At 48.9% G+C, this 18096-nt stretch overlaps 1 protein-coding gene across 1 annotated transcript; it reads right to left on the bottom strand.

Moving 5' to 3' along the window:
* Positions 1-15772: 15772 nt before the first annotated feature.
* Positions 15773-17994, bottom strand: LOC119284585 (60S ribosomal protein L30). Its single transcript, XM_037563718.1, has 5 exons — positions 17885-17994; positions 17644-17749; positions 16276-16377; positions 16085-16153; positions 15773-16005 (listed from the first exon to the last, which is right to left on the bottom strand). Exons 1-5 carry the CDS (start codon positions 17903-17905, stop codon positions 15965-15967), a joined length of 339 nt encoding a protein of 112 aa, XP_037419615.1. The 5' UTR covers positions 17906-17994; the 3' UTR covers positions 15773-15964.
* Between the last annotated feature and the right edge of the window lie 102 nt (positions 17995-18096).

Raw genomic sequence — 18096 nt, 5'->3', positions numbered from 1 at the left:
TGAACACGTTGCATTTGAGGCGGTATGTTGATCGTTGAAAAAAAACTGATTAACAAATTAGGACGGAAATTTGGATTCCCCTTCAATCTTGGTGATTTCCCTCTCGAAAGCATTGAATTTCCTCGGTGATGGTTCGATTTATGAAGGGCATGCATGGCGACATAAATCAAACCTTCTCGGCTTTTAACCAGGGCACGGTGAGGCCATACCATGGCACCATGCCAGTCGTCATGTTTTTCAAGCACCTATTTCATTGTTCTATAGTTGATAACCCAGTAAATGACGCGTTTGTGGTTGACTATTGCCACGCATTCCATTGAAATCTCTGCCCATTCCTTGTAAAAGGCTTGAGAAATTACTAAATACCACGAGTATGGTTTTTCCAGACCGTTCTTGTGCACCCTTTCATGCACTGATTGTTTGAATTTGAATTACGTGCATTAATGCCTAAAAAATGCACATAATCCCCTAAATATTGTAAATGAACCCGGAAAAGTGTCAAATTTGAACACGGTGATTAGCAGGGTTTATGTTCATAGTAGAAAAAAAACTCATGGATGAAGGACAAAGGAAATCTCGGTGATTTACTATCGCACACGATTCATCTCCATCGCCTTTGCGAATTGTGTGTGTTCACTCACACATGCAAAAGGAAAAAAGAAAACCCTCGCCCACTTCGTCCCCACTCACTCGCCGCAGACTCCTCCGCAACTCTGCACCCTAAGCTCGATGGTTGTTGGCCGCGGGCGTAGGTCGCGCTCCAAACGGCACCGGATTTGGCCCCTACCGCTTTTCGCCGCCTATCTGCACCGACATTATAGACTCTGGTCGACTCGGGTTTTCTGCGGGATCGGGCCGGGGATTTTTCTCATGGAGAAGGTAATCAACTTAATTAGCGAAATATTCACTCATCTCTTATCGCAGTCCGTCCCTCGTTGTTAATCAACCAGTGGAAATGGCCGTGGAATCATTTTTGTTCTAGCTGATTCGTGGGTGTTCATTCATGTGTCCATAGTGCGAGCACAAATCGGGCAACATTGGTCGTGGCCAGTCGCAAACGAAGTTCTATCTCACCATTCCGGATGACTTCAGGGAGCGCTCGGTATGTTCAATCTCAACCTACCACGGTCGGCATGGCCTAAATTTGTGAACATATACCGTCTGTTGCTACATTATCTATATATTTGCATCAAATCTTTGTTACATTATCTATTTTTAATTCTATATTTTGTACTTTGCTTTCATCTCTCTATATATATATATATGGATCTGTTCTATCAGTTACTCGCATATTTGCATCTTGCTCTGTTATTTCAATATATTTAATTTACGATCTTAATTTTCATTTCAAGCAGTACATCTCTTGCTTTGCAAGAATAGGAGTAGAAGGAAATCTTGGGCTTTACTTTGCTAATGACTCCCAGGATGTCATATTGACAACGCAACATGGATTTACAATGATGGTTAGCGTAAAACTTGATAAAGATGGTCACTCCTATTTTAATGTGGAGCTTTGAAGAAAAATATCTAAGTGTTATGAACTGAAAGCTGGCAATAAAATTCTAAGCGTGCACCATAGCCTGGTCTAACTAACATGGATATTTACTTCTCCAACGTCATCAGCCGATCAAAGTCTGATCGAGGTTAGTGACCTTTCAACTTTCTCCATGTTGTCATATTACTATTTAAGCAATCAATTGATCACTATTTAAGCAACCAATTGTGATATCATATTCTGACTCCGTTTCTAGGCAGTAACAAATTATATTTACCAATTTATGCACACTATATATTCTTCTGTCATGTTCTGAATAAATAATACATTTCCACCTTTTAAGCAGGATATGTTGGATGCATAGTGAACGATATGTACGTTACTAAGCATACCAAATTTCACTGGAAGGACTTGAAGCATGTCATAAACTTTGTTGATCATCTGACAGAGATAGCACAGTGTATGAACGTTGGATTTTGGATGAGATTAATTAGACATATGGTGCACACACTGAACAAGACCAATTGTGTGCACAAAATGCTGGTAAAAAGTCTTATTTTAATGTTGATACTCATAAACTATATATATCTTCAACGACATGTTACAATTGTTTTTTATTCTACATGTCAACAGAAATTGCTCCCTGTATCAGTTCATGGATCGATTTCCCGGCGTGGTCGAATTACACTTGTGCCTGCTAATAACGCCAAAGTGGTTGCAAGGTACTGCATTTCTCATAAAAATGGAACTAGTCAAATTAACAAGTTCTCGCTTCTCGTGGCAATGCATCCATATTGGAAAATTAGAGACACTGCTCTACTCATGCTCTACCAAGGCACAGGAGGGCTCTTCCTTTTCATTGACGAGATGCCGAGTCACCATGATCAAGCTGCTTCCAGTGGATAGTTGTGGTTGCTAGCCCTCTGCCTCTTAGAATGTGCTAGCTGCTACTATATATGTTAAGTATGTAGATATGGACTATATGGTTGTAGGCCCTTAGCCTCTTAAAATGTGATAGTTGTTACTATGTTAAGTATGTAAATATGGATCATATGGTTGTAAAAACCGTGTACGAAGATCCTCATTTTGTTGAATAGTGTAACCACTATATATATGTTACTAAAATGTTGTTACCCAAGTTCATAAATTTTCATGGAAAGTATTAGTATCGTACACAGTTCATTGACTTTAAGCGTGTGCCCGATGTCCAGAAGGCATTTGCATATTAACTGTCCATATTGCAAATTCACACACATGTTAACATAAGGAAATGTCGGGGTAATTGACCATGGGTACCCCAAAGACGGCAAGATGATATTTCAAGACATCGAGGCTAGCAAAAAACCTCAGTCCAACTGCTCAGGCCGCCCCAGACGCCCCCCTGTCCGACTGCCCGGGCCGACTCATCACCCGGCCTACTCCTCCAGCGGCTGCTCCAGCCGACCTGTCGTGCGGAGTCGGCCGCTGTATCGACCCGACATCGACCCAACACCGACGAGACGGCTATACCTGAGCATTGTTCATGTGTCACCCTAATCATCATGTATATTGTCACCTATCCCCTGGCACTATTTATAAACTGACCTAGGGAACAAGCTTGACATCCACTATGCCACACCCATGCCCACCTAGCTTAGGAAGTAAGCTAGCCATGCCTATATAAAGCACACATCTATCCATCCACTACTCACTCACGTATGCATACATGCCCACGGGCACACGCCCATTTAGGCAGCCATATGCCATTCGACCACTAGAGCTTGCATGCCCATCCGGCCACCCGCATATATACGAGATCAGGTGCCCATAGCACTGATCTCAGATACAGCTCCAGAAGCATTCTGTATCAGATATACCACATATACTCAGACATGCAGGAGTATGGGTATTATCTCTCCAGAGAGCCCCAAACCTGGGTAACTAGCGCTGCTACTCGCATACCCGTCCCTAGATATTCCGGCAGCGGTCTTGCCCTCACACTCAAGCCACCCTGTGGCATCTGCCGTCTTGCACCCCCTCCCCCCGGTGAGAATACCACGACAGTTGGCGCCCATCGTGGGGCAAGCTGCTGCTGATTTCGCAGTCCGGGCGGGACCATCTTCGCCATCACCGCCGCGGCATCGCGGCGTCTCTCCGGTAGCGCTCGGGGGCTCTACTTCGATCCGTCCCTGGAGCGGCCGCGCGGGACGGCGCATCCTCGTCGTCGGCCTCACCGCCTTCGTCATCACCACTGTCGCGACGCCGGTTGTCCGTCTGCGTGCGCGCCGCGCACGGGGCCTTGCTTCGGTCGGCCACATCCGCCCAGGCGCCCGTTGCGTATGCTCCCCTCTGCGTTGCGCCTTGCTCTGGCCGAAACGCACGTTCATTCCTCCATATAGCATATATGCAAGCTAGCTAGATGCAAGTCAAACGATGGTTAAACCATAGCCATACTCAAGCCAGATAATGGTTAGATTCTAGCCATGCATTAGTCTCACAATGCCCATACGCTTCCAAAATCTTTTCCGCTGTAGCTGCTCCTGCTGCATCCTCGCGCTGCTTCTGCTCCGCCAACTCCCCTCGTCGCGGCTGCGGCCTCTTCCAGCTCCCGAGCCGTGGCTGTCGCAGTCTTCCCCATCCGCGCGCCCGGGCAGCCCCTCTGCTCGCAGCTCGACCTGCCCGAGCAGTCCCATTGCTCGCTGCTCTGTAACTCACTGCGACCACGGCGGCTGGCCGTTCCCAGCGCGGGCTCCCTCGTCCCTCGAGCAGCAGCGCCCCTGCATTGCATGTGCCCAAGCACCCCAGCACGCTGCTCCTTTCTCGCGCACGGGCGCGCATTGCCTCGACCTCCAGCTTAGCGCCTCCGTCCGCGTGCCACCGTCCGCCCCGACGACGTCCTTGCTGCGCCCCGCCTGGCTGCTCTAGCCTCGCGCGCGCCGGCTTTGCCTCCGGCCGCGCCCTCGCCCGCGCCGGCCGTAGCCACGGGCCGCCCGGCGTCTGCTCACGCCTGCAGCCTCCCCAGCTTGCATCTGCGCCCCTCCGTCCGTGCGGATCCGCGGGCCGGCCTCTACGCTGCTCCGCAACGAATCCCCACGCCTTGCCGTCTTTGCACCCGGCCCGGACCGGCTTCGCCTCCATGCCGGTTTGCCGTTGCCAGCCGGACGCCGGCTCCCGTGCTCGGCCTTCTCCGCCCGCACCTGGACTCCGACACCTGCGCCGGGCCGGCTTCCGGCTGTCCGGCTCTGCCCGAGCTCCGCCGCACAAGCCCCGCCGACTCGCGTCCGCAGCCGGGCCTCTGCCTCCTTCGCGAACCCGGCCGCCGTGAGGCCCTCGCACCCCGTCGGCCTGATGCTCGCCGGTCGGCTCTGAGTGCGCTGTCTCCTCCCGCCAGCTTCCCCACGCATGGCTCCCCCGTGTTCCGCCTCTCGCACCCGGCTGGCCGCCTCGCCTGGCCGGCTCCGCCTGCACGCCGACCATCCGCCTCGCCCAAGCCGGCTCCCGAGCTCGTGGCGGCCTGCACACGAAGAAAAAAGAAAGAGAAAAGGAGAGAAGCCGGCCCGATCAGCGCAGTGCGCCGGCTGCTAAAAAAGAGAGAGTAAGAGGTCGGCTGGGAAAAAGAGAAGAAAAGAAAAAACGTCCATCCGCTTGCTTCGCCACTCGGACGGCTAGACACGACCCGGCCTGCCTGCCCGCTTTAACGTTTGTCCAGCAAGAGCGCCGGCTCGGTCGCATCCTGCTCGCCCCCTGGCCGGTCAAGCTCGACCGGCTTGACCCTCCTCAAGCACCCACAGGCTCGGGGGCTACACCCAGCGGATGCACTGACGCGCTCCCACGATGAAGAAGACAAAGTAGTTGCCGGGAGATCCGGCCCGACTGCTTAGCAGTCAGCCCGAATCTTGGGGGCTACATCCAATGGGTGCGCTGACGCGCCCCGCGAAGAAGAAGATAAAATAGTTGCCGGGAGATCCGACCCGACTGCTCATCAGTCGGCCCGAATCTCGGGGGCTACATCTAGCGGGTGCGCTGACGCGCCCCCGCGAGAAAGAAGATAAAATAATTGCCAGAAGATTCGGCGCGACTGCTCAGCAGTCGGCCCGAATCTCGGGGGTTACACCCAGTGGGTGCGCTGACGCGCCCCCACGGAAGATTGCAAACAAGAGAAGATTTTTGTCCGGCTGCCAGCAGCCGGCAGAAGAGAAAAAGAAGGAAAAGGGCACTGCAAGACGCCTCGACGCCTAGCCGGTCGAGCCTGACCAGCCGAGACCCCCTTCGAGCACCCGAAGGCTCGAAGGCTACGCCCAGCGGGTGCGCCGGCGCGCTCCGCGAGCGCTGAGCCGCGCCGGCTGTCTTCGGCAAACTCCGCCTCGGCTACACGAAAATCAATGTGAGCTCCTCACCCGCATATTTTTGCACCGTGAGAGCACGGATAACCTCGAGCGATGCTCGGGGACTATCTCCGCATTTTATTACAGTTGCATCACTGTTTGCCCCGGCGCGAGCCGGAGTTGGCCTGGAGGCTGGCCGCTTGGCCTGAGACGTTCGTTCCCGCAGACGGCTTAGTAGCATGCGCGGTACCAAAGGCCCACTCTTAGTCACAGACCGTAGAGCGACTGTCCGGCTAGCAAGAGTGAACGCTAGAGGCCACCCACACGAAAAACGTCCGGGAAGAAAAACGGTTCGGGCAACCCGGCCGTTTCCTTTATGAGTATCTGCTCGGTCGAATCTGCTCCCAGAGTCTGAGTACTGTAGACTCCACTTCGCGGCCCACTCTCAGCCGCAGACCACAGAGCGGCTGTCCGGTAAGCGAGAGCACAAGCCAAAGAGCGGAGGGAACACGAAAAAGATTAAGGGGGCTCGGACGAAACCGAGCCGGCACCCTCCCCATAAAACTTGCAATGCTAAAAGAAAATATTTGATATATCTGTGTGGACTAACTTTGTCTTTTGCATGATCATTTCCGTGGGGAATCCCCCTCCTCGCTCGAAGGCTCGGAGGCTACACCCAGCAGGTGCGCTTGCGCACCCCCGCCGAAAGCAAGCCGCGCCGGCTGCGGTCCGCAGCCGGCCGTCATCGACATATTCTACATCAACACGCGCTAAAAAAACCTCCGCCCAACTTCACCAAGTTACCCGGAGGCTCGGGGGCTACTATCGGGGTAATTGACCATGGGTACCCCGAAGACGGCAAGACGATATTTCAAGACATCGGGGCTAGCAAAAGCCCCTCAGTCCGACTGCTTAGGCCGCCCCAGACGGCCCCCTGTCCGACTGCCCGAGCCGACTCGTCACCGGGCCTACTCCTCCGGCCGGCTGCTCCAGCTAGCCGGCTGCACGGAGTCGGCCGCTGCATTGACCCGACATCGACTCGACACCAACGAGACGGTTGTATCTGAGCATTGTTCACGTGTCACCCCAGCCATCATGTATAGTCTCACTTGTTCCCTGGCACTATTTATGAAGTGACCCAGGGGACAAGCTTGACATCCACCATGCCCACACCCATGCCCACCTAGCTTACGAGCCATGCCTGTATAAAGCACACATCTATCCATCCACTACTCACTCATGTATGCATACATGCCCACGGGCACATGCCCATTTAGGCAGCCATATGCCATTCGGCCACTACAGCTTGCATGCCCATCCGGCCACCCGCATATATACGAGATCAGGTGCCCATAGCACTGATCTCAGATACAGCTCCAAGAGCACTCTGTACCAGATATACCATATATACTCAGATATGCACGAGTAGGGGTATTATCTCTCTGGAGAGCCCCGAACCTGGGTAAACTAGCGTGTGCTACTCGTATACCCATCCTTGGATATTCCGGCAGCGGTCTTGCCCTCACACTCAAGCCACCATGTGGACCCCCCCCCCAGTGAGAATACCACGACAGGAAACATATGTGTAACATACTAATCGTCGCACACGAGTACTCGCAGACGCATCGTGTGCGATACTCCGCCACCGCAAGCAACTAGTTTGCATTTTTCAGAGTTTTTTGTACACACAGAATCGCACACAAAGTAACTGCATTGACCGTCTGTGTTGTAATTTCTCATCGCAAACAGTTCATCCGAGTCAGTTGTTTGCCACGTATCACACACATCTTGTTTACACGACTCGTTTGTGTTCTTTTGGCTCATCGCAAACAGTTCATCCATGTGAACTATATGCCGCATATCACACACATCTTGTTAAGTTGAACCGTTTCTGTTGTGTTCCCTAATCGAAAATAGTTCGTCTGAGTTAACTGTATGCCATATATCGCATACACATTGATATGGCTGCTCGTTTCTGTTCTTCTACCTTGTCGCAAACAGTTCGAATGGATTAAGCGTGTGTCCTGCATCGCATACACATTGTTATGGCTGCCCATTTTTGTTGTTCTGCCTCATCGCAGACGGTTTGAATGGATTAACCGTGTGTCCTGCATCGCACATGCAACTAAAATATAATCCGTGTTTGATGGCTCCGCCATTGCAAACGTTTTGCACCTTTTTTGACGGGTTTTTTACACCACCGTTTGCGATTATTGCATCGCACACAGTTTCGGCAAAGGGTCTCTGATCGTAGTGTCGCGTTAGGAGTATCCTGCAGTAGTGGGTGCATCGTGGGGTGGGATTTTTGTGTTCGTCCCGCATGTTGAAGATAACATGGCGGATACTCCGAACAATAACATTTCTCCCCCACATATGATCTGGATTTGGGTGAGAACTGACTGTATAGACGGTTAAATTTCGGGGAGCCTACTAGGTTCCCGTTTGATATCCGAACACACCCGGATGTATGAGGGAGAAATTGTTTAGAAACATGGTAGAAAACAAAAATATCGCCCTACGATCAACCAGGAACACAAAGAAGATGCGTTGAACGGTTTGGATCATATCGTTACTGACTCTGAGTTGCAGTAGAAGAAGACGAGTCGGTGTAGATTGTACTTGGAGTCCCTCGAACCGTAGATGAACGATCCCGCGAACCGCTCATGAATAGTCCCTCGAATAGAAGATCGAAAGCAAGGCCTCTCTACGAGTTGCAAGCGTACAGTCTTAACGATCCGGCAGCGCTTCGTCGTCCAGAGCTAAACGACACCGGAGAATTAGAGGAAGGAGATTAGAACCAAACTGGGTTTAATTATGAGGATTAGAGAATCTAGGTCTAGCTCTAATTAATCAACTAGGACCAACTAGAATTAGAACTAGAAAACTAGAGGAGGCTCCAAAACTTGTGTGTCCAAAAGTGCCAGTACCTTTAGTATATATAAATTGGAGGAGGAGGGGACGCCACAAGGGGGGGAGCCCCCCTGACCGCCCAAGAGGAGGGGGATTCACCTTCCAATTCAGCCTCCCCTCTCTCCTTTTTTTAGACAAACTGCAAAGCTTTATTACTCTGTCACAATGTTTACAGGGACGAAACCAAGTCCATTGGGCTGGCCTAACCAAACATGGCGGCCAGCTCCTAATGATAAAGCGTGCTTTGCGAACTTGTGAGCCTCGAAGTTCAAGCTACGAAATTCATGCCTAATATTACATGTTTGAAAGGTAGACGTGTGATGCAGTATTTCATGCACAATTGCACCATAACTCCCCCTGCTCTTCTGCTGGATGTCGTCTACGACAACTTTGCAATCACTGGCAACCTGAATCTTCCGTTCGTAAAGATCATCAGCTAGAGATAGTGCTTATCTGATGGCCATTGCCTCCAGCGTAGTTGGGTCTGACAGGTTAGGAAAAACAATAGCCGAGGCTTCCATGGGGAGAGTGGTGCCACCTATATTGGGCCCTTGTGGCCCAATATGCTTTCCACCACTTGGCCTTTTAAGGTCCGTTGATATTGAATTAAATATAAAACCCTCCTAACTATTATTATAGCCTTTTATTATTAATTTAACATCACCAAAAGCATTTCCACCTATATATTATTTATCGATAATACCTGGCATTGGCTGATAAACTACGAAACCCTTCCGGTGACCCTGAAACACTTTTGGTTCCTCTGAAACTATTTCGAATACTAGTGAAACTATTTCACAAATATATTCTCATTATTCCCGTCCAACTAACACTCAGCAGATTGTGATTACCTTAAGCTTTTGACCCTGTAGATTCTATAAAACATAGACATGAACAAAACCCTTTTCATTCAATGACCGGCAGCAGAACCATGGGCGTCCATATCGATCCCCATGAGTACACGAAAGACATTCGAGTTAGCCTTTTCTTATCATGTGCTATTCAATTTGCTTCGCGATACTTTATAAAACCCGAGGTGAGATATATTGGTATCCTCATACACATGCTCGCTATACTGGTGTCCTCGTTACCAGTTTTATTCTTCTTTCTCATTGACATGTTCTTGCATCCCCGTGACATAGTCACCTGTGTCTGGCCAGACGATGACATATGCCATCACACCGAGAGGGTCCTAAGAGTATCTCTCCGTCATTGGAGGAGCAAATTTCACTCTCGAGCTATCTAGTCCCTTGTCAAACTTTCTGATGAACTTGTAAGTTGTCGTTATGATCACCATGTTACAGATGGCGTTTGAGCAACCCCACATCGTACGGTAAGAAGGGACTAGGTTACTTTCATGGTCTAAGGAACTAAATCACACGCTAAGACTCCATGTTAGAACAGTTGACTTTTGATGATTCTATCTCAAAGTATAACAAACAAGTTTGGGTCGATTCAATATGATCGTTCTTCTAACGTCATACTCTCAGTGTTGTTTTAGGACTACCGTTACACTTAGTTATCATCATAATTAATCTTTTGATCTTAAGCATTCCAATCACAATCAGCAGATATATAAATATACATTACTAATTATACATGTAAACTTTCTCAAAATCGATGTGGGAATTCTTGAATATCATTATTCTTTTTCTAAAACTTCAGAGTTCAGACCATTTTACGACGACAGTCATAACCTCTTTTATGAAGATGACAATCATTGGATTCATATTTGCACTACCGAAGTAATAATAGTTGAAATTCAATATATGCCAAACAGAACTGAAACAATTAGCATAGGATAATACTCTTATTCCAAACTATTTTTTCTTGCATCACGAGTTATATGCTGGGAAGGATAAATACGAAATCCAATCTGAGTATGCTGGAAAAGGAGCAGGTAAAGCTGGAGTGATTTTCATCGCCGCTAGTTATCCACAGAATCTCGTGCACACATCCATAGAACCATAGCAAGTATTAGTTGCTAGGCAACAGTAGCAATAATCACCGGTGCAGAGCTTTTGTAGGCCGCATAACCCATTTGGTAGATTGATCTTCTCGCTGTCCATGTCGGCGATGATTCGACCTATCGGAATAACAAATGAAACATTGCTAAGCAAACTGCTTTGGATTTGATAAACAAATAGGCCAAAGGATCTAATATGAATCAAAAGAAAGGATGGAGAAATAACCGTGCTCTTACATTGCGCAATAGTAGCATAGCATGTGAGATGTAGCAGCAGGGCTAGAGCAAGGATGCAAATCTCGTGCTTGTCCATCCTACGTTATCGATGGCTGTCGATGAGAAATATTTCTTCTAGAACCACAAGAATTGCTTGCTATCAAGTACCAACATTGATTCATATATATATATATATAGAGAGAGAGAGAGAATGGATATATGGGGTGCAGAAAACATCAAGCAATAAAATTGGAATGAGTTAATATCTTTCCATAGTATGTAGTACGTCATTAATTTGGTGGCAAAATAGGAATGCAGGTTAGGAAGTTATCCTTTGTGAGATTTGTTTCCTGTTTTCAGATATGTACGTATTAAAATATTAACTAGAAATTTGCGTAGGAAATAATGACAATAACGAGATAAATTGTGAAACTTGAAATAGAAGGTCTTAATTTATTAACTCGTTGCATCCTGCTTAAATAGAGAGCTAGGTATTGCATGCCCTATTTGTCAGTGATGTGTTAAGATTTGTGACTTAGGGCTTCTTCAACACGGATCACCAAAACACATGTGTCCAAACCGTCCCGTCCAAATACTTGTAGCTATCCAATGCATATCATCAAAATGGGCTGGATTGGTTCAGACGTCCGCCACGCCAAACTCCGACACCTCGGATCCACCCTAAAAAACCATCTCCGGACGAAACTAGAACCTTATGCATGCCAGCATTCACAACGCTTGATCAGATGTCTGCCTACCTGCATCCAAGCAGGCGAGCTGCACGAGACGCCTACTCCGATTGTCTGCATTGAACATTCATCACTCCGCCAGCCTCACTATACAAATTTGGCCAGCCATCCCCCAAGACCTCACTTTCGAGCCCATTCTCCCACCTCTCCTACCATTCGAGCCCCTAGTCCGTCATCCATCGCCATGGCCCGATCCAAGATGAAGTGGTTCAAGATGCTGGCGTCGACCTCGTTGCGAAGGTCGGCGCCACGGACGCTCGACGTCAAGCCCGTACTAGGGAGGGCCAACCTCCGAGCTTGGGTGAGGAGAAATAGGAGGAAGGCAACCCCATGGCCATGACAGAGGCTGAGGCTTTTGCAATGGCGGAGGATAAGGTGCCCGCAGAGGAGAAGACGATGTCGTTGGCGCTGCACCGGTGTCCAACTTCATCAAGCTACAGGTGAAGCAGAAGTTCAACCTCACACTCCTTGAGGAGCGCCTCATAGCGGTGGTTCAACTCAAGGCAAAACGCGTAGATGTTGCCGGCAGAGGTCCTCGCAAGCCTGGGTGTCCTCGACAAGAACCGAGCAGTGCTCTCATCCGTGCAGAGCCACCGCACCACTGATGGTGAAGGCCGCGAGGTCCGCATCAACGACACACGTCGAGTCTGGCTCTTCGAGGAGCTCAAGGCCGCCGATGACTAGGCCCAAGACCAGTGCAACAATTATGCCAAGAAGGTATCCTTCAACGACTCTTGTTGTGTTTGGGTTTGTCGCCAATCATGAGGGAAGTAGTTATATGGATCTTTTGCTGTGAACACCAACTAAATATAAGATTGATGTTCACGATTTTGTGGGGAATATGGTTGGATGGCCTCCACCCAGCCAGCAATCAACGGACACATCAGAACGTGTCTACAGACGTTTGATGATCCGTGTTATAGGACGTGTTTGGTAAACTGTAGCAATTGAGCCAAGCTGCATGACGAGAATAATCCAGTCCGAATGGTGCAAAAATCTACATAAACATATAGTTTGGTTATCAGCATGGTAGTTGGTGGGGTTTGGCAGCATGAGTTCTTTCAACATAAAGAATCTAATGGCCAAATGTGAGCGTCCATCCAATCATAGTTTTCTAATCCGAAAAACATTTAGCTAGTACTCCTTTCGTTCGGAATTACTTGTCTCGGAAATGGATGTATGTAGAACTAAAATACATCTAGATACATCTATTTTGACGACAAGTAATTTCGAACGGAGGGAGTAGGATAGAGTGGGAAAAGTTGGCATGGTTGCTGGCATGAACTGTGGCCATTGTGTGGAGATGTACCTAAGAGATGCATGGTTTGTCTGTTAGGCTCAGCTGGGTGATTGTTGTCTGACTGCGTCCGACTGGTGCATACAACCGGCTGGTACAATTTTCGTCCTCAACAAAGCATATTAAACTAAAAAAATGGCAGGCGGTCATAATTCATGCCAGCAGCCATGCCAACGGCCGACACACATGTCAGCCTAAAAAAACAGCACACAGTTTATGTTGGTGCACTTGCCATCGGCCAGCACACAAGAAAGGGCGGTAGTCCAATCACGCCATGCATCTCGGTCGTGGTCATGCTGGCACACTTGCCAGAATACAAAAAAGATGGTGCTCTTTGTCATTGATCAATCATCAAGCTTGACCATCTCCCTCTGCATCTTCTCGAACTAAGGCCTCTTCCTCAGGGACACCGTGCTCAAGTCCACTATCATGATCTCCATCTCCTTCATCATGCAAGCGAGCCCCACTTCTTTTGCTTTGGTACTCTCGATCTCTAGCTTCTTCGCTTGCAAGTCCGCCTCCATCTCTAGCTTCTTCGCTTCCATCTCCGCGTCCATCTCGAGCTTCTTCCTTTGTATCTCCATGTAGGCCGTCATTTGCTCGTCTTTATCTTGCTGACACTTCTCCTCCCTTGTTTCCTTTTGGGTCATCATGCCTTTGTATCTCCATGATGCTGCATCACGCTCCTTCTCTTTCTTGGAGTTGGTCTTTCCTCGCGGCCGCAGCTTCTCGCCCTCACCATGCTCCTTGGCGGCTTGCGGCCCTCCATTCTTCTTGAGTGCGACATATTGCTCCTTGAATTTCTCGTCGCTCTTTATGATCATCCAACAATGGGTGAGCGTGAACGGCTTGTTCCCATGTTGGGCCTTGAATGCCTCCAAAGCTTGAAATGCCTGCAAATGAAGACAAAAATGCATATTCATATGTGTAATGGACATGCAAGCATGAAACACGAAAACGAGAATGAAGATGGAGGAATGTATACCATGTCTTTGATGCCAAGGCCACTCACAGGACGACCCTCGATGCTCTCAAGGGTGGCACAAAACTTGTTGCGCTCTTGTTGTTTGACCCTCCAACGCTTCGAGAGGGACATCCAACCACTCTTGATCTCCATCTTGTATGGCGTAAACTTCTTGAGTTCATGGAATTGGCGATGAACTCTCAACCAAAAGACTGATCCCTTTCGCTCAGCGCTGATCTTGGGATCTTGTCCAATATCTCTCCAACATTCACAAAGGAGTTTGTCCTCGTCCTTCATGTATGCCTTTGTCTGAATGCTTTGGCGCTTCTTGTTTGCATTGGCTTGGGTGGTGAGCTCGTCGGCAAATAAAGGCTCCCCATTGATGTCCACTTCATCTTCTTCCAGGCCGTAGTCGTCTGGGAAATCGTGGCCTTGCGGGGACATGTTGTCAATGCCATATTGGCCTTGCGGGTAGGGGACAGCCGCGCCACCATGGCCTTGCATGAAGGGGTCGGTCGGGCCCTCGTGACCTGTCGTGAAGGTGGCGTGGCCGTCTTGGCTTTGGGTCTCATCGGTATCGTAGGTCGTGCCATTGACGCCGCCCTCAAAGATGATGTTCTCCATGACGAAACGGTTTGTCGTGTCATCGTTCGTGGTCGCCGACATTGTGTCGAACAGGTTGCGAACGTCGGGACGCATGTCGGTGGGGATCTCATGCGGCGGTTTGCTTTGGCCCGCGGTGGATGACCCACCGGCCACAGGTGTGGCTTTGAGGTCGATGGCCATGGGCGCGGGCGTGGTCGGCACGACCACTCTCACCTCCGGCGAGCAGTCCACAAGAGAGGTAGAGAAACCGAAGGCCTGCAGGTGGGGATGGAAGTCGGGCGTCTGCGGTGTGGTAGACGTGCACAACGACTTTGGCCGTCGGGAACAAATGGCCGAGAAACTCGTGCTGGCTAGGGCCGTTGTCAAACCCTAGGTAGAGTAGGGCCTGCTTCATGGCCGCTGCGACGAGGGCCATGTTCTCCACGATGGTGGCTTCTTGTCGGCTTCCAGCTTCCTCCGGCCAGCCCTCTTGGCCGATTGAATGGCCCGCTGCGTGTCCGTCGACTCCTTGAACGGCGCCACCTTTTTGCGGACGTCGCAAGGCTTGCCGGCGATGGAGGCAAGGCCAACAAAGGTTCAACACGTTGTCCATGGCAAAAGCGTAGAGGTTCGACGCGTCGTCCATGGCAAAGGTCAAGGTTCGACAAATAGTCCATGGCAAGCCCAACAAAGGTGACGCGTCGTCCATGGCAAGTTGAGGGTTTTGGGGAAAGGAAGGGAAAGGGGAGGAGGGGGGAGGGTACAAGGGCTGGCATCACACCGTTCGCACCGAGCCAAACCCTGCTCAAATTTGGTCCTAAAATGGGACGCAAACTTCGACGCGTCGTCCATGGCAAGTTTATAGGAGGGTTTTTGGGAAAGGTAGGGAAGGGCGGAGGAGGGGGGAGGGTACAAGGACTGGCATCACACCAAGGCAAACCCTGCTCAAATTTGGTCCTGAAATGGGCCAGACGCGAACAAAAAGCGATCGCTGGGTCGGGTGTCGACATGTTGGGTTGGCTTTTTCATCTGTTTCTCTCAACCAGTTCTCTCAACCAGCGTTGAACCAAAAACATTTGAGTTGGCGTGTTGCTCTAACTGATCAATCGTTGGAAACATTGAATTATAATTAGCCATTCAGCTTTATGTTCTAGCCCAAGTTTCAGTTAGCATGTACTAGAATTAGGAAAATCAAGGGATTTGGTGGAGATTTAGAAAATGATTCATGTGAATAGAATCATAGATTTGTGTGAATCAAAAAACACTTAGCAAACAACAGCAAGATGGAAACAACGATATCATGAAAACAAAACCACATGAATGTCCAGCAGAACAACCATATGAAGTATTATCTGTATGACAGCTCCAACTCAGCATCGCAAAAAGGTACACAAACCGAAGATAACAAGAGTGGTTCCAAGAGCACAACAGGACCCTACAACTCGACTAAATAAAATAGGTAGAGAGCTCTCTTCTCTTCACTGGGTGGTGGTGGTGGTGCTGATGATGTCCGAGTCACCTGAACAATGTAACTGGTGTCAGCAGATATTACAGGGAGCAAGAGGAAACAAATGCAAGTGATCTGAATGGCAACGAACCAGGGTCAAGGATGCTGAGGCAGCACACCCGGTAGTACTTGCCGCAGGCAGTTCCAAGATCAACATTGTCTGAAACACAATGCAAATTATTAGCACAATTAAACAGGCAGACAACTATTTGCGCATAAGGTGCTATAAGAGAGAAGCAATCGGACAAAAAAAAAGGGTCTGAAAGAGCAAAATTATCTTACTTCCGTGGAAGTGGTGCACGCTAATTTTCGCCAACATAGCGTAGTACTCAATCTCTGACTTCCTAAGGGGAGGGCAGTTGTTCGCGAGGATGATCAGCTTCCCTGAATATTGAAACAAATTCTCATATTAGTACTCAGAATCACATGTAAACAGGTGAACACTAGAGCAATCTTATGAGTGCAACGAATATAGCAATGCCATCCTGGGGCACAGGTGATTCCATGGAACCAGTTTGATAGAACAACAGAGAATATTTTCAACATATAACAAAAAATATTTCATCCTCCAATTGTTCCCCAGATAATGATACATGGGAAGTCTTAAAAGGTAGGCTGAAATGATTCTAGGGCCCTGCATTCATCTCTATGGCGGCAAAAGATGCCAAGGAGCCAAATTTCAGTCCCGTTCTACAGTCCAATATTCTAACACAACAAAAAGTAAAAATCATTACAAAAGCACAAACCACTGGAATAAAATTGTAGAAATGAAAAAAGAGACAAACAATCTATAAACGCCCTAAATGGCAAGAAAACTCATCTGGCTGTATCAGTTTTAAACTCCAAACTGCCCAACAAAGATGCAATTGCCTCAGGCAATGCATCCACCTCTTAGGCACACCAAAAGCAAGACAACAAGCTAAACTGCAGTACAAACTTAATTCAGCACATAGAAATATTCAACCTCCCACTGTCCACTAGACATGGAGGAGGTCTTGTAGAAGTCTCAATACAAGAGGTGGCTTGTTTTAGGGAGCTGTATTCATCTCTAAGGCACAGCCAAAGCAAGCCAGTGAGGTAAACTTCAGTCCCAGTCTACAAACTAATTTGATAGGTACAAACAACAATGTGTCCCACTCTACAAACTAAATTCATCGGAAAAAACTACAAGACAACTTCCAACACACAACCGAAAACACAGCACAAACAGCTATCAGCAAACAGAAATATTTCAACCTCCCATTGTCCACTAGACATTTAAAAGGTCTGGCAGAAGTCATAACTAAGAAGTGGCTTGTTCTAGGGCGCTGTATTCATCTCTAAGGCACGGCAAAAGCAAGCCAATGAGGTAAACTTCAGTCCCATTCTACGAACTAAAAGTTTCACCGCTACAAACTTCACTGGGCACCATTACAAACATGCAGAGAATACATATACAGTTCAGCTTATCCCACAAATAAGTACAGCAAGCAATTGACAGCCACAAATCAGACATTAACCACCTCATTCTACAAAAGCTAATCACGCATCACCGGAATTAACATAGTCCCAAGCGTAAGTTACAGTACGACCCTTCGGATCCAGCAGACCAAGGAACTAGCAGATCAGCCACAACGACAAATAAATCAACAATGACAAATAGATCCATACCCTTGGAGCTGCGCAGCGTCTTGAGGACGGTCTTGTAGCCGAGCGTGTACTTGCCGCTCTTCATCACCAGCTGCAGCTTGTTGTTGATGTTCTCCCCGCTCTTCTTCTGCAGAGCGCACCCATCACCAATCGAAAAACAGTGAGAAGATCTCTCAGAAAAGAGAAAACCACCGCATCAACCGAGGAACGAATCAAGCTGAAATGGAAGGAGCGGCGGGCGGGGATCGATTAGGGTTCGTACCGCCTTCTTGGTGGGAGCCATCGCGTCGGGCGAGCGAGCGTGGGGAAGGGGGTGCGGATGGCTTCGGGGGAGGCGGCGGCGCAAATGGAGGGCTCGCTAGGGTTTAGCGGCAGGGGCTATATAGGTGCGGCCGCGCGGACGAGACTGCCGCGACGGATATGGGCTGGACCGGGCCTCATTGGGCCGAGAATGAACCCAACGGGCCGTCGCGT

Source organism: Triticum dicoccoides, chromosome 1A (assembly GCF_002162155.2).
Source record: "Triticum dicoccoides isolate Atlit2015 ecotype Zavitan chromosome 1A, WEW_v2.0, whole genome shotgun sequence".
Lineage (NCBI taxonomy): Eukaryota > Viridiplantae > Streptophyta > Magnoliopsida > Poales > Poaceae > Triticum > Triticum dicoccoides.
Note: the sequence above shows the minus strand (reverse complement) of the source record. Positions and strands in the feature narration are given on the sequence as shown.

Excerpts from the sequence above, each read along its gene's own strand:
- LOC119284585 (XM_037563718.1), bottom strand. The coding sequence starts at position 17,905 with ATGGCTCCCACCAAGAAGGCG. Across the intron at positions 17,750-17,884 it reads TGGCTCCCACCAAGAAGGCG|AAGAAGAGCGGGGAGAACAT; the intron begins GTACGAACCCTA and ends TGCGCTCTGCAG. Across the intron at positions 16,154-16,275 it reads CGTGCACCACTTCCACGGAA|ACAATGTTGATCTTGGAACT; the intron begins GTAAGATAATTT and ends ATTGTGTTTCAG.